This window comes from Ornithorhynchus anatinus, chromosome 9 (assembly GCF_004115215.2).
Source record: "Ornithorhynchus anatinus isolate Pmale09 chromosome 9, mOrnAna1.pri.v4, whole genome shotgun sequence".
Lineage (NCBI taxonomy): Eukaryota > Metazoa > Chordata > Mammalia > Monotremata > Ornithorhynchidae > Ornithorhynchus > Ornithorhynchus anatinus.
In genome coordinates, this window is record NC_041736.1 from 59,958,275 (window position 1) to 59,973,996 (window position 15,722).

The window sequence follows — 15,722 nt, forward strand, 5'->3', positions numbered from 1 at the left end:
CTGACGAACCCAGCGCTTAGTACAGTGCTTGGCACAGAGTAAAAGCTAAACAGATTACCATCGTCATCGTTACCACAATCACCGTGACTCACCGAACGACAGGGAGATCACGCGTCTCATCCGAGTGGACGCGGGCCACGTCCCGCCCGGGATTCACAGTCGTCATCCCCATTTCCCAGATGAGGGGACTGAGGCCCAGAGAAGTGAAGCGACTTGCAACAAAGTCACTGAGCAGGCAGGCGGCGGGGTCGGGATTAGAACCCAGATCCTTCTGGCTCCTAGGCCTGGGCTCTGCCCACTAGGCCACTCTGCTCCTGTCTTCTCTCTCTCGTGCCCCTGCTTTCCAAAGGAAGGAGGCCCAGCACGAGTCCTACCAGTCCACGATCAGCTCGGCCCCGCCACCCGGGGCCCTCGGTTTACCCGGAAGAGTCACGTGAGGAGAGGTAGAGGGGGGCTGGAAGACGACCAGCACGGCCCAGTGGGTAGAACCCGGGCCTGGGAGTCGGAAGGACCCGGGTTCTAATCCCGGCTCCGCCACCCGTCTGCCGATTAGCTGGTATCTACCCCAGCGCTTAGTACAGGACTTAACAAATACCATTAAGAAAAAACTCGTTTTTTTAAAAAAAAAAAAGCTATGGGGAGGGGACAGCCGTTTCAACTATTCCCAAAGGCTACTTCCCGGCGGAAGACATCTGGGCCAGCGGCTTGCGTCACCCGAATGATTCCGCCTGCGGATCGGGAGTTTCCAGTGAGCGGCACGTTCGGGTCCGCAACCGAAGCAGAAGCCTTCGTCACCCCCGGCTGGGGTGACAGGAGTTTTGCAGAGGAAACGGCAAATTAAAACGGAAAGAGTTTTCAGAGCATTTGCCAACTGCCCATTTATAAAAGAAGGAAAAGCTTCACCAAATCCCGCCAACTTTTCCCTGAGAAGGCGGGGCACCATCGGGGGAGGGATTCGAGGACGTTCGAGGCAGCGTCGCCTAGTGAACAGGGCGCGGGCCTGGGAGTCGAAGGGAGCCGGGGTCGAATCCTTGCCTGCTGTGTGACCCTGGCCAAGTCACTTCATCTCTCTGGGCCTCGGTTCCCTCATTTGGAAAATGGGGATTGAGCCTATGAGTCCAGTGTGGGACAGGGACTGTGTCCAACCTGATTACCCTGTATCTACCCCCCCAGCGTTTAATACAGTACCCGGCACACACAGCAACCACTTAAACACCTCAATGAATACTAACAATAATTATCATTAGTATGTCTACACAGGGTCTCTCTTCAAATTAAAGCGCCCTCAATCCTCGACTGCCTCCTTCAAAGCCTTATCGAAGGCACGCTTCCTCCCGGGGGCCTTCCCTGACCGAGCCCTCCTCCCCTCAGCGTGGCCAGAGAAGGAGCGTGGCTTAGAGCCTGGGCTTGGGAGTCAGAAGTGGTGGGTTCTAATGCCGCCTCCGCCACCTGTCTGCTGTGTGACCTCGGGCAAGTCACTTCACTTCTCTGGGCCTCAGTTCCCTCATCTATAAAAATGGGGATTAAGAAACGTGAACCCCATGTGGGACAATCCGATTACCCTGTATCTACCCCAGCGCTTAGAACAGTGCTCTGCACGTAGTAAGCGCTTAACAAATGCCATTATTATTAATTAATCCTCTCCACTCGCGCCCTTCTGCGTCGCCCTGACTGGTTCCCTTGGTTCTTCCGCCCTCCCGACCCCACACCGCTCACGTCCACATCTGTCCTTTATTTATTTGTACTGACGTCTGTCTCCCCGGCCTAGACTGTGAGCTCGCTGTGGGCAGGGAAGGTGTCCGTTTATTGTATCGTACTCCCCTAAGCGCTTAGGACGGTGCTCTGCACACAGTAATGATAACTGTGGTATTTGCTAAGCATCTACTCTGTGCCAGGCGCTGTACTAAGCGCTCAATAAATACAACTGAAGGGATGGGATCGCCCCCAAGGCCTCCCCCCAGACGCCCGGGTCATCTTTCGGAGGCAGAGGGGAGGCCCGGCTGACCCCGAGGGGCCCGAGACCACGGCCACCGGGGCGACCGTCCTTGGCCCGCTGGCTCGCTCGGGTGGCTACCGGACCTTAGCCTCTGACCACACCCACATCACGCGCTCCTGCATAAACGGAGGACTAACTTGACCTTGCTCCCGGCAGGAAATGACATCCGCCTAAGAGGAGAGGGAGGAGAGAGAGCCATGATGGAGGAGTTTATATATATATATATATATATTTTTTTTTTAATAATAATTGTGATACTTGTTCAGCGCTTACTAGGTGCCAGGCACTGTACCGAGCACCGGCACAGCAGTGTGGCTCGGTGGAAACAGCCCAGGCTTAGGAGTCAGGGGTCATGGGTTCTAATCCCGGCTCCGCCACCTGCCAGCTGGGTGACTGTGGGCAAGTCACTTCACTTCTCGGTGCCTCAGTGACCTCATCTGTCAAATGGGGATGAAGACCGGGAGCCTCACGTGGGACAACGTGATGACCCCGTATCGCCCCAGTGCTCAGAACAGCGCTCGGCACAGAGTAAGCGCTTAACAAATACCAACATTATTATTATTACTATTACAAGGTAACTGAGTTGGACGCGGTCTCTGTCCCACAGAGGGCTCACAGTCTTAATCCCCATCTGACAGCTGGAGCGGAGAAGCAGCGTGGCTCAGTGGCGAAAGCCCGGGTTTGGGAGTCAGAGGTCGTGGGTTCTGATCCCGGCCCTGCCACTTGTCATCTGTGTGACTCTGGGCAGGTCACTTCGCTTCTCTGTGCCTCAGTGACCTCATCTGTCAAATGGGGATGAAGACCGTGAGCCTCACGTGGGACAACCCGATTCCCCTGTATCTCCCCCAGCGCTTAGAACAGGGTTCTGCACCTAGCGAGCGCTTAACAACTACCAACGTTATTATTATTCTAATCCCAGCTCCGCCACTTGTCTACTGTCCTCTGTTCGGTTCTTATCCAGAAGCCATTGGGAGGTAAACGCGGGTACCTCTCCTCTATCCTGTTCTTATCCAGAAGCGGTTGCTTGATCCACTGATTAACCAGCCTCTGCCCTTGAGGAGTTTTGCAGCGGTTGAGCAGGGCAGCTAACGACTGGGAGCCGCTGGTGTCTTCCACTGAACCCTGAGGAGAAAACACACGCGCGCGCGCCCGTCCACGGTGAAAACGAGAGGAGCGGTGGGAAGAACACGGGCCCGGGAGTCAGAGGATCTGGGTTGTAATCCCAGCTCCTCTGCCGCGGCTAACCTCCTCCCGGCGCCTCCTTCTCGCCCGACCCCGGGCCCACGTCCCACCGCCGACCCGGACCTCCCTCCCTCCTCCCAGCCGCCAAACTCGCTCTCTTCCCCTCTTCAAAGCCCTACTGCGAGCTCACCTCCTCCGGGAGGCCTTCCCAGACTGAGCCCTCCCTTTCCCTCCGCCCCTCCTCATTTCCCCTGCTCCCTCCCTCCGCTCTACCCCCTTCCCCTCCCCACAGCACCTGTGTCTATTTGTATAGATTACTTATTACTCTATCTTACTGATGATGTGTCTATAGCTACGATGCAGCGTGGCTCAGTGGAAAGAGCACGGGCTTTGGAGTCGGAGGTCATGAGTTCGAATCCCAGCTCTGCCACTTGTCAACTGTGTGACTGTGGGCGAGTCACTTCACTTCTCTGTGCTTCAGTGACCTCATCTGTAAAATGGGGATTAAGGCCGGGAGCCCCACGTGGGACATCCTGATTCCCCTGTGTCTACCCCAGCGCTTAGAACGGTGCTCGGCACATAGTGAGCGCTTAACAAATACCGACATTATTATTTATTCATTCGATAGTATTTACTGAGCACTTACTATGTGCAGAGCTCTGTACTGAGCGCTTGGAATGTATTATTTATCTATTTTGACGGCATCGCTGCCTGTCTACTGGTTTTGTCTGTCTCCCCCTTGTAGACTGTGAGCCCGCTGTTGGGCAGGGATTGTCTCTATCTGTTGCCGACTTGTACATTCCAAGCGCTTAGTCCAGTGCTCTGCACCCCGTAAGCGCTCAATAAATACCACTGAATGAATGAATAAATGAATGAATGAAAAGCTTGCTGGGGGACCTTGGGCAACTTCTCTAGGCCTCAGTCGCCCAGTTATCCCTCCCGCTTTGATCGTGAGCCCCTGGCAGGGTAATAATGTTGGTATTTGTTAAGTGCTTACTATGTGCAGAGCACTGTTCAAAGCGCTGGGGAAGATACAGGGTAATCAGGTTGTCCCACGTGAGGCTCGCAGTTAATCCTCATTTTACAGATGAGGTCACTGAGGCACAGAGAAGTTAAGTGACTTGCCCACAGGATGGGGACTGCGCCCAACTAATCCACTTCTATCTACCCCAGCGACTATAACAGCGTTTGACACATAGTAAGCGCTTAATAAATACCATCACAAAAAAACATATCATCTTTCCTGCGGCCCCTTCACCCGCCAAACCGTCCCGGAGAACTTTTAGCCTGCCAGGATGCTATTTCAGAGATGTGGGGGGAGATGAGGCACCCTTCCGTGATGGGAACGGAGCTTTTATGGCTTTCGGCCAAAGTAACTGCAATTAATAGAAATCTCCTCTGAATGCCAAAGCAGCTCTCGGGTAATCGCTCCCCTCTACACCGACAGTCTCTCCCTCCGGAGTGTCTGCCGGGTGACCTTGGATGAGTCGCTTTACTTCTCTGGACCTCAGTTCCCTCATCTGTAAAACGGGGATTAATGAGACCATGCACCCAACCTGATTATCTTGTATCTACCCCAGCGCTTCGGTCCCATAGTAAGCGCTTAAATACCCTTAAAAAAAGCCACACGCACACACAAATACCACAATTCTTATTACACATCCACGTCTAAGATAGGAACGCTGACCGAGTTTCCCCCATTGAGGCTCCACCGCGCGGTTTACCTGAAAGAGGTTCAGGGCTCGGACGGCCGCGTTATCCAGTTTCATGTACTGGCTGAGGTCAAAAGTCATCAATTCGAACTGTCCAAAATTGGAGTCATCGGATAAGAGTTCGAGATACTTGATTACAGCTGACAAGGAGGCGCTGGCAACCTGAGAAGAACCAGAGCCGAAAGGAAAAGCCCGGCGTCATCAATAATTTCGTTGAGAAACAAACGTGACCTAGTAGGAGGAGCCCGGGCCTGGGTGTCAGGGGACCTGGGTGCTAATCCCGGCTCCGCCACTTTGTGAGACCTCGGACAAGTCACTTAATAACGATAACGGTGTTATTTGTTAAGTGCTTACTATGTGCAAAGCACTGTTCTAAGCGCTGGGGGATACAAGGTGATCAGGTTGTCCCCCGTGGGGCTCACAGTTTTAATCCCCATTTTACAGATGAGGTAACTGAGGCACAGAGAAGTGAAGTGACTTGCCCAAAGTCACAGAGCTGGCAGGCGGTGGAGCCGGGATTAGAACCCTTGACCTCTGACTCCCAAGCGCGGGTTCTTTCCACTGAGCCACGCAGCCTCTCTACTTAAACCTCTCTGTGCCTCAGTTATCTCATCTGTAAAACGGGGATGAAGACTCCGAGCCCCACGTGGGACAACCCGACTACCTCGTAACTACCCCAGCGCTCAGAACAGTGCCTGGCACATAGTAAGCGCTCCACAAATATCGTTATCGTTATAATTATTGTCTGCTCTGTGACTCTGGGTAAGTCACTTCGCTTCTCTCTGGGCCTCAGATACCTCCTCTGTAAAATGGGGATTCATTCGTTCAATCCTATTTATTGAGCGCTTACTACGTGCAGAGGACTGTACTAAGCGCTTAGAGATCGACTGTGAGCCCCGCGTGGGACATGGGCTGTGTTCAACCTGGTTAGCTTGGATCTAACCCAGCGATTAGCCCAGTGCCTGACACAGTATGCGCTTATCAAATACCATATTATTATTATTTTTTAATTCCAGGCGCTTAACCACTTTGCAAGTTTTCGTGAACGCATTCAGGCGGCTTCATTCCAAACACGATCAGTTTACTTCAACAGCCCCTCTCTGGTCCAGACAAAGTCAGGAGCTGCTGGGATCCTCTAAATACTCAGCCGGGCTTAGTGACATTAAGACTAAAACTAATTTAAGCATGAATTAATTCTTAATTAAGAAATTAATTAAGAATTAAGTAGTAGAAGAAATAGTAACAGAAGTAAAGCATTAAACTAAACTGTCCCCACATGACGACAAAACCTCGGCTGCATCAACGAAATCCCCGCTCCGCCACACTTCTCCGCTGTGGGACCTTGGCTGAGTCACCTCACTTCTCTGAACCTCAGTTACCTCATCTGTAAAATGGGGACTAAGATCGCGAGCCTTACGGGGAGCAGAGACCCGGTCCAACCCGCTTAATCTTTATCTACCCCATCACTTAATAAAGTGCCTGGCACAAACTAAATGCCTAACCAATGCCATAATAAGAGATTAATTAAAATGCCGAAACCCGCGCCGCTGTTCTCCACCAGCGGATGAACCTCTCGCTAACACAGGTGAGGGGGGGACATCACCTGACCCAGAGGGCTGGAAAAACGAAAGTATTTCCCTGGCGGGCACGGGTTTTATTTTGATATCCCGGCCAGCTCGCAGAAACGTGATCGAACTGCAGCTGTGGGGTGTCACAAGAGATCGGTCTCCTGCTATGCTGCGCTGCTGTGAAAGTAATCGGGAAAAATGAGCCCCAGGTTTGTCAGATAGGGGGTGGGGGAAAAACAAAAAAAAAACCTATAACTACCATTTCACTGGCTACGGGACTGGAGCGATAACAGATCGTTCCCTTAGACTGTAAGTTCTTAACGGGCAGGGATCGTGTCTAAGCAGCACGGGCCTGGTGGCCAGAGCACGTCAGAAGGATCTGGGTTCTAAACCCCACCTCCGCCACTTATCCGCTGTGGGACCCGGGGCGAGTTACTTCACTTCTCTGGGCCCCAGTTATCTCTTCCGGAAAATGGGGATTAAGAGACTAGGAGCCCCATGCGGGACAGGGACAGTGTCCAACCTGATTTGTTCATATCCACCCTAGCGCTTAGTACAGCGCCTGGCACAGAGTAAGTGCTTAACGAGTACTACGATCATTATTATTATTATTCCAAATGCTTAGTCTAGTAATTCTGAATACAGCAAGTGCTCCATAAATACCCGACTGACTGAAAGTGATTTTACTTTCATGGGGATTCTATAGGTGTCCCTTTAATAGAGAAGCAGCGTGGCTCAGTGGAAAGAGCCCGGGCTTGGGAGTCAGAGGTCATGAGTTCGAATCCCGGCTCTGCCACTCGTCAGCTGTGTGACTGTGGGCGAGTCACTTCACTTCTCTGTGCCTCAGTTACCTCATCTGGAAAATGGGGATTACCTGTGAGCCTCACGTGGGACAACCTGATGACCCTGTATCTACCCCAGCGCTTAGAACAGTGCTCGGCACATAGTAAGCGCTTTACAAATACCAACACTATTATTTAATTAATCAGTGGTATTTATTGAGCAATTCTCCCCCCTAGACCGGGAGCTTGTTGTCGGCAGCGAATGCGCCCGCCAGCTCTGTTGTACCGTCCTCTCCCAAGCGTTTAATACAACGCTCCGCACACAGAAAGCACTGGCGGCGATGACGTACTAAGCATTTGGAAGAGGATCTACTCACGTCTACTCATTCTCTTCTCTCCCAGGGGCTCAGTAGAGGCTCCGCACACAGTAATATTACTAATACCACTAATAATAATAGCGGCATTCTTGAGCAACCGACCGGCCCGGTCCACGTCCCACGTGAACCTCTTGTGGGCAGGGAATGTGTCCGTCTATTGTTCCATCGTCCTCTCCCCAGCGCGCGGTCCAGCGTTCCGCACACGGCGAGCGCTCAGTAAATACCGACCGACGGGACTGCCGGGAAGGGGACGCTCGACGTGCCGGGCGCCGTCCTTCCTTCCGCCGGAGCGACTCCCCCGGCCCGGTCAAGCCCCCCCCGCCAGCCCACCTGGTTCTCCAACTCCGGCAAGGCGGCGCTGTTCACCGCCTCCCCCTTCTTGGCTTTGAGCAGGCGGTTCAGGTCCTGCACGACGTCCTTGGTGGCGAATTCGGCTTTCTTCCGGTCCGAGGTGAGGATTCCCCCCCTCCGGACGACCTGTCGGGAGAGCCGTCGGGTCTGTCCGAAGCGGGGCCGCCCGCCCCCCCCGGCCCCGCGGGGTGTCCCGGGATGGCGGGCGACCGCCTCGCTCTGACCCACCTGCCTCAGCTTCCCCATGTCCCCCGCCGCGTCCCCGCCCGGGAGCACGCACTCTTTGGGTCCGATCTGCACGAGCAGCGCTTCGAGGTTCGAGAACTGGTCGTCGTCGGCGAACTCGCAGAGGCCCAGCTTCCTGCGGGTCGAGTCCACGTAGCCGACGCCCACGCACCTGCGGCCGTCGACCGTCGACAGCTTGACGCCCACCACGCCGATGGAGGTGGACGAGTCGCTGTTGCCGAAGAGCACTTCCTCGAACTGGGAGAGGTTGCCCGGGGACGCCTGAGGGGGCATCGGAGAAACCATCCGGAAAATCACCCGACCGTGACCACCACTGGCTCTGCTATGAGCTTCTAGTTTTTCTGCTATTTCTTCTACTACGACTAGTATTTCTTCTACTACCGTTTCTTAATCCATTAAGAATTCATTCTTAATTTAATTTCTTACTTCTATTACTATTTCTCCTATTTCTTCTTAATTTCTTAATTAAGAATTCTTAATTTAATTTCTTACTTCTATTACCATTGCTCCTACTATTTCTTAATTTCTTAAGAATTCATGCTTAATTTAATTTCTTACTTCTATTACTATTTCTCCTGCTACTATTTCTTCTTAATTTCTTAATTAAGAATTAATTCTTCAATTAATTTCTTCTATTACTATTTTTTGGACTACTACTATTTCTTCTCGTCCTCCCAGTACTCTTCTACTACTATTACTACTATTTCTTCTACTACTACTATTTCTTAATTCTTAATTTCTTGCTTCTATTACTATTTCTTGGACTATTACTATTTCTTCTACTACTACTATTTCTTCTACTATTCCTTAATTCCAAATTAATTCTTAATTTAATTAATTTCTTACTTCTATTACTATTTCTTGGACTATGATTATTTCTTCTCGGTGACCTCATCTGTAAAATGGGGATGAAGCCCGGGAGCCCCACGTGGGACAACCTGATTCCCCTGTATCTCCCCCAGCGCTTAGAACGGCGCTCTGCACATAGTAAGCGCTTAACAAATACCAACATTATTATTTTTTTTATTATTCTCCTACTACTACTCTTCTACTACTATTTGTACATTCCGAGCGCTTAGTACAGTGGTCTGCACATAGTAAGCGCTCAACAAATACTTTTGAATGAATGAACTACTATTTCTTCTACTATTTCTTCATTCTTCATTAATAGCTTAAGAATTACTTCATTCTTAATTTAATTTCTTACTTCTATTACTACTTCTTGGACTATTACTATTTATTCTCCTATTATGCTACCACTATTTCTTCAACTATTACTAGTATTTCTTCTACTACTACTATTTCTTCTACTACTATTTCTTAATAATTAGACTGTGCACCCATCAATGGGCAGGGATCGTCTCTATCTGTTGCCGACTGTACATTCCAAGCGCTCAGCACAGTGCTCTGCACATAGTAAGCGCTCCATAAATACCATTGAATAATAATGATGGCGTCCGTTAAGCGCCTACTACGTGCCAAGCGCTGTTCTAAGCACTGGGGTAGATACAAGGTAATCAGGTTGTCATTCATTCCTTCATTCATTCAGTCGTGTTCATCGAGCGCTCACTGCGTGCAGAGCACTGGGCTAAGCGCTTGGAAAGTACGATTCGGCACCAGGTGGAGACAGGCCTGGGCTCAAAGTCTAGAAGACGGACTCCCCGCTCTTAATCCCCATTTTCCAGATGAGGTCACTGCGGCCCAGAGAGGTGAAGCGGCTTGCCCGGGGTCACAGAGCAGACAAGTGGCGGAGGCGGGATTAGAACCCACGTCCTCTGTCTCCCAAGCCCGGAGTCGTGCCACTGAGCCACGCTGCTTCTTCTTCTTCTACTATTTCTTCTATTATTACTTCTATTACTAATTTTCTTCCTCCAACCACTACTTAACTTCTCTTGGCACCTTTCATTCATTCATAGTATTTATTGAGCGCTTATTATGTGCACAGCACTGACAGTGCTTAACAAACACCAGAATTATTAACTTCTCTGCGCCTCAGTGACCTCATCTGTAAAATGGGGATTAACTGTGAGCCTCACTTGGGACAGCCTGATTCCCCTATATCTCAACTGTATATATTTCCATTACCCTATTTATTTTGTTAATGAATCGTACATCGCCTCGATTCTATTTAGTTGCCATCGGTTTTTACGAGATGTTCTTCCCCTCGACTCTGTTTATCGCCATCGTCCTCGTCCGTCCGTCTCCCCCGATGAGACCGTGAGCCCGTCAAACGGCAGGGACCGTCTCTATCTGTTGCCGACTTGTTCATCCCAAGCGCTTAGTACAGTGCTCTGCACATAGTAAGCGCTCAATAAATACTATTGAATGAATGAATGATTTCTTCTACTTCTTCTTCCACCCCCAGTCACAGACCCGCGAGAAACAATCCCGTCTGCCAGCCGGTCCCGGGAGCGAGGGGAAAGGGATTTCTCCAGCAAGGAATTACTTGGGACGGAGGGAGAAGACACCCCCGTAGGAAGGCGGCACGGCCTAGCGGGGGAGAACCCCGAGCTGGGGGTCAGGAGGCCTGGGTTCTAATCCCGGCTCCCCTCCCGCGAGACCCGGCGGCGGCCAGCCGGCCTCTCCGGGCCTCAGTTTCCTTCTCGGTAAAATGGGAGCCGGTCCCCGCTTCCCCTCCCTCTCCAGCCGCGGGTCCCACGTAGGACTGGGTTCCATCAGAGAACAGCGTGGCTCAGTGGAAAGAGCCCGGGCTTTGGAGTCAGAGGTCACGGGTTCGAATCCCGGCTCGGCCACTCGTCAGCTGTGGGACGGGGGGCAAGTCACTTCACTTCTCGGTGCCTCGGTGACCTCATGGGGGTGAAGACCGTGAGCCCCACGTGGGACCACCTGATTCCCCTGCGTCTACCCCAGCGCTTAGAACGGTGCTGGGCACATAGTGAGCGCTTAACAAATACCAGCGTTATTATCGTTGACCCCTACGTGACCCAGGGGGTCTTGCGGGGCGGGATTTGGCGGGGGAGAGCGGAGGCCCACCTTGTAGGCCAGGTGCCAGTCGTTGTCCTTGGCGGCTCTGCTCCCCGCCTTGTTCTTGAAGACCTCGACGCGATACTGCCGCACCAAGAGGAGGTCGCGCACGAAGGCCTCGAAGTTCATCTTGCTGAGCACCACGCTTTCCAGCCTCTTGGCACCTACGGGACGGGACGACGCGGACGCAAAACACGCCGTTTTCGACGCCGCCCCGGCTCCGCCGCCGCCGGAGGGACCGACGCGAGCGACGGACGGACCCGACGACCTCGGTGGGCCGCCGGGCGAGACGGTCCGGCCCCCTCCCCGGAGGGAAGCGGAGACGCCGCGTGGCTTAAGGCAGAGAGCCCTGGGTTCTAATCCCGGCTCTGCCACCCGTGTAAAGTCACTTCTCTGTGCCTCGGTTCCCTCGTCTATAAAATGGGGATGAAGACCGAGAGCCCCACGTGGAACAGGGACCGTGTCCACCCTGATTAGCCCGTGCGCTTAGAAGAGGGCTTGGCACCTTTCATTCATTCATTCAGTGGTATTTATTGAGCGCTTACTAGGTGCAGAGCACTTAGCGCTTAACGAATACCACAATCATCATCATCACCACGGATCGACTCTCCGGTCCTCTAGACTGTAAGCTCGTTGTGGGCAGGAACTGCGTGATACCGTGGGGAGGGAATGTGTTACTCTGTTCTAGTATACTCTCCCAAGCGCTTAGTACAGTGCTCTGCACCCAGTAAGCACTCAATAAACGACTGACCAGAATAATAACGGTATTTAAGTCCTTACTATTCATTCAGTCGTATTTCTTAAGCGCTTGCTGTGTGCGGAGCACTGTTCTAAGCACTGGGGGGGGGGGGGATACAAGGTCATGAGTGTCTTCATCCCCACTTTACGGATGAGGTCACTGAGGCGGAGAGAAGTGAAGCGGCTCGCCCAAGGTCACACAGCAGACAAGAGGCAGAGCGGGGATGAGGACCCACGTCCTCTGACTTCCAAATCTTTGCTCTTGCCACGAGGCCAGGCAGCTTCTCAAGCAGCGGCGTGGCTCAGTGGAAAGAGGCCGGGCTTGGGAGTCGGAGGTCATGGGTTCGAATCCCCTCTCCGCCACTTGTCGGCTGTGTGACTGCGGGCAAGTCACTTCACTAGGCCTCAGTTCCCTCATCTGTAAAATGGGGATGAAGACCGTGAGCCTCACAGGGGACAACCTGATGACCCCGTATCTCCCCCAGCGCTTAGAACAGTGCTCTGCACATAGTAAGCGCCTAACATCAACATTATTGAAGCCGCGTGGCTCACTGGCAAGAGGCCGGGCTTGGGAGTCAGAGGACATGGGTTCGAATCCCGCCTCTGCCCCATCAGCTGTGAGACTGTGAGCGAGTCACTTCTCCGGGCCTCAGTTCCCTCATCTGTCAAATGGGGATGAAGTCTGTGAGCCTCACGTAGGACAACCTGTACCTACCCCGGTGCTCATAACAGTGCTCTGCACCTAGTAAGCGCTTAACACCAACATTTTTGAAGCAGCGTGGCTCAGTGGCAAGAGCCCGGGCTTGGAAGTCAGAGGTCATGGGTTCGAATTCCGGCTCCGCCCTTGTCAGCTGGGTGACTGTGGGCGAGTCCCTTCTCTGTGCCTCGGTGACCTCATCTGGAAAATGGGCATGAAGCCCGGGAGCCTCACGTGGGACAACCTATCCCCACCTCAGCGCTTAGCACAGTGCTCTGCACCTAGTAAGCGCTTAACACCGACATCATCGAAGCCGTGCGACTGGGTGGCAAGAGCCCGGGTTTGGGAGTCAGAGGTCGTGGGTTCGAATCCCGACTCTGCCCCTTGTCAGCTGGGTGACTGTGGGCGAGTCCCTTCTCTGTGCCTCGGTGACCTCATCTGGAAAATGGGCATGAAGCCCGGGAGCCTCACGTGGGACAACCTAGCCCCACCTCAGCGCTTAGCACAGTGCTCTGCACCTAGTAAGCGCTTCATCGTAATTCTTGTTCTTCCCCTCGGTTGGGCGGGGGGGGGGAGGGAGGGTGTTGGCGCGCGGGGGTCCGGGGGGGCGTCGGTCACCGGGCGCCCCGAGCATCTTGACGACGCCCTGGGTCTTGAAGACGTCCCTGGCGGCCATGAGGGCGTCCTCGGCGTGCGCGGTGTAGTAGTCGCCGCGGTCGAAGAGGCGCACGGTGGTGGCGGGCTTGTCGGGCATGGACAGGTAGAAGCGCACGAAGCCCAGCTCGGCCGGCCCGTCCAGGCTCAGCGACGCCTTCGGCTGCAGCGCCATGTTGGCGGAAAACTCCCGCCAGGCGCAGGCGCATGCGCACTCCGGACCGTCCTCCTCCTCCTCCTCCTCCTCCGCGGGGGCAGCCCGGGACCAATCAGGGCCCGGCTCTCTCCCCGTCCTCCGAGGAGGGGCAGCCGGGGACCAATCAGAGCTCGGCTCTCTCCCGTCCGCCGCGGGGGCAGCCCGGGACCAATCAGAGCTCGGCTCTCTCCCCGTCCAACGAGAAGGGGCAGCCGGGGACCAATCAGAGCTCGGCTCTCTCCCGTCCGCCGCGGGGGCAGCCCGGGACCAATCAGAGCTCGGCTCTCTCCCCGTCCAACGAGAAGGGGCAGCCCGGGACCAATCAGAGCTCGGCTCTCTCCCGTCCACCGCGGGGGCAGCCCGGGACCAATCAGGGACAAACTCTCTCCCGTCCACCGCGGGGGCAGCCCGGGACCAATCAGAGCTCGGCTCTCTCCCCGTCCAACGAGAAGGGGCAGCCGGGGACCAATCAGAGCTCGTCTCTCTCCCGTCCACCGCGGGGGCAGCCCGGGACCAATCAGGGACAAACTCTCTCCCGTCCACCGCGGGGGCAGCCCGGGACCAATCAGAGCTCGGCTCTCTCCTGTCTTCCGCGGGGGCAGCCGGGGACCAATCAGAGCCGGGCTCTCTCCCGTCCTCCGCGAAGGGGCAGGCTGGGGCTAATCAGGGCCCGGCTCTCTCCCGTCCTCCAAGTAGGGGCAGCCGGGGACCAATCAGAGCTCGGCTCTCTCCCGTTCTCCTCGAAGGGGCCTGGGACCAATCAGAGCTCGGCTCTCTCCTGTCTTCCGCGGGGGCAGCCGGGGACCAATCAGAGCCCGGTTCACTCCCGTCTTCCCCGAAGGGGCAGGCTGGGACCAATCAGAGCCCGGTTCTCTCCCATCCTCCGCGAAGGGGCAGGCTGAGACCAATCAGAGCTCGGCTCTCTCCCATCCTCCGCGAAGGGGCAGGCTGAGACCAATCAGGGCCAGGCTCTCTCCCGTTCTCCTCGAAGGGGCAGCCGGGGACCAATCAGTGCTCGGCTCTTTCCCGTCCCCCGCGAAGGTGCGGCCGGAGATCAATCAGGGCCAGGCTCCCTCCCGTCCTCCGCGGGGGCAGCCGGGGACTAATCGGAGCCAGGCTCTCTCCCATCCCTCGGGAAGGGGGAAGTCGGGGACCAATCAGGGCCAGGCTCTCTCCCGTCCTCCTCGAAGGGGCAGCGGGGACCAATCAGAGCCTGACTCTCTCCCGTCCCTCGCGAAGGGACAGCCGGGGACCAATCAGGGCCAGGCTCTCTCCCGTCCTCCTCGAAGGGACAGCCGGGGACCAATCAGAGCCCGGCTCTCTCCCGACCTCCTCGAAGAGACAGCCGGGGACCAATCAGAGCCCGGCTCTCTCCCGTCCATCCCAAAGGAGTGGCCGGAGACCAATCAGAGCCCGGCTCTCTCCCGTCCACCCCAAAGGGGTGGCCGGGGACCAATCACAGCCCGGCTCTCTCCCGTCCACCCCAAAGGGCCGGCAGGGGACCAATCACAGCCCGGCTCTCTCCCGTCCATCCCGAAGGGGCGGGCCTACGCCACAGGGAGCCAATCGGGAGCTTCCTGAAGATGTAGAAGCGGTGGGGGGGGGAGGGTGGCGCCTGGCTGCTTCACCTACAGCGCATGCCCAGTTCATGCACTCGTGTTACTCTGTGCCAATCACTGTACTAAGCGCTTGGGAGAATACACTGTAACAGACCACAACAAGCTCACAGTGTAGAGGGGGGAGACAGGCATTACTCTAAATGAGAAGCATTTATAGTAATAATGTTGGTATCACAATTTTATATAATAATGTTGGTATTTGTTAAGCGCTTAGTATGTGCAGAGCACTGTTCTAAGCGCTGGGGGAGATACAGGTCATCAGGTTGTCCCACGTGAGGCTCACAGTCTTCATCCCCGTTTTACAGATGAGGGAACTGAGGCCCAGAGAAGGGAAGTGACTCACCCACAGTCACACAGACAAGTGGCGGAGTCAGAATTCGAACCCATGACCTCTGACTCCCAAGCCCGGGCTCTTGCCACCGAGCCACGCTGCTTCTCTAGTAAGGCTTTGAGGTGGGGGAGAGCAGTTATCTGTCTGATCTGAGGATGGAGGGGGTGCCAGGCCAGAGGAGCAGCGTGGCCTGATGGAAAGAACCCGGGCTTGGGAGTCGGAGGACGTGGGTTCTAATCCCGGCCCCTCCACTTGTCTGCTGTGTGCTGTGTGCCCTTGGGCAAGCCA

The 15,722-nt window shown here is 54.7% G+C and overlaps 1 protein-coding gene across 1 annotated transcript in view; it reads right to left on the minus strand.

The window, feature by feature from the left end:
• The window catches only part of MSH2 (mutS homolog 2), a 30,400-nt gene extending 16,891 nt beyond the window's left edge, over positions 1-13,509 (minus strand). The window contains exons 1-6 of the mRNA XM_029072173.2: positions 13,253-13,509; positions 11,209-11,363; positions 8,197-8,475; positions 7,948-8,094; positions 4,903-5,052; positions 2,985-3,118 (exon numbers count right to left, since the gene is read on the minus strand). Of these exons, the coding sequence (XP_028928006.1) occupies positions 2,985-3,118; positions 4,903-5,052; positions 7,948-8,094; positions 8,197-8,475; positions 11,209-11,363; positions 13,253-13,463 (1,076 nt within the window). The 5' untranslated portion in view covers positions 13,464-13,509. The remainder of the gene's footprint in view (positions 1-2,984; positions 3,119-4,902; positions 5,053-7,947; positions 8,095-8,196; positions 8,476-11,208; positions 11,364-13,252) is intronic.
• Between the last annotated feature and the right edge of the window lie 2,213 nt (positions 13,510-15,722).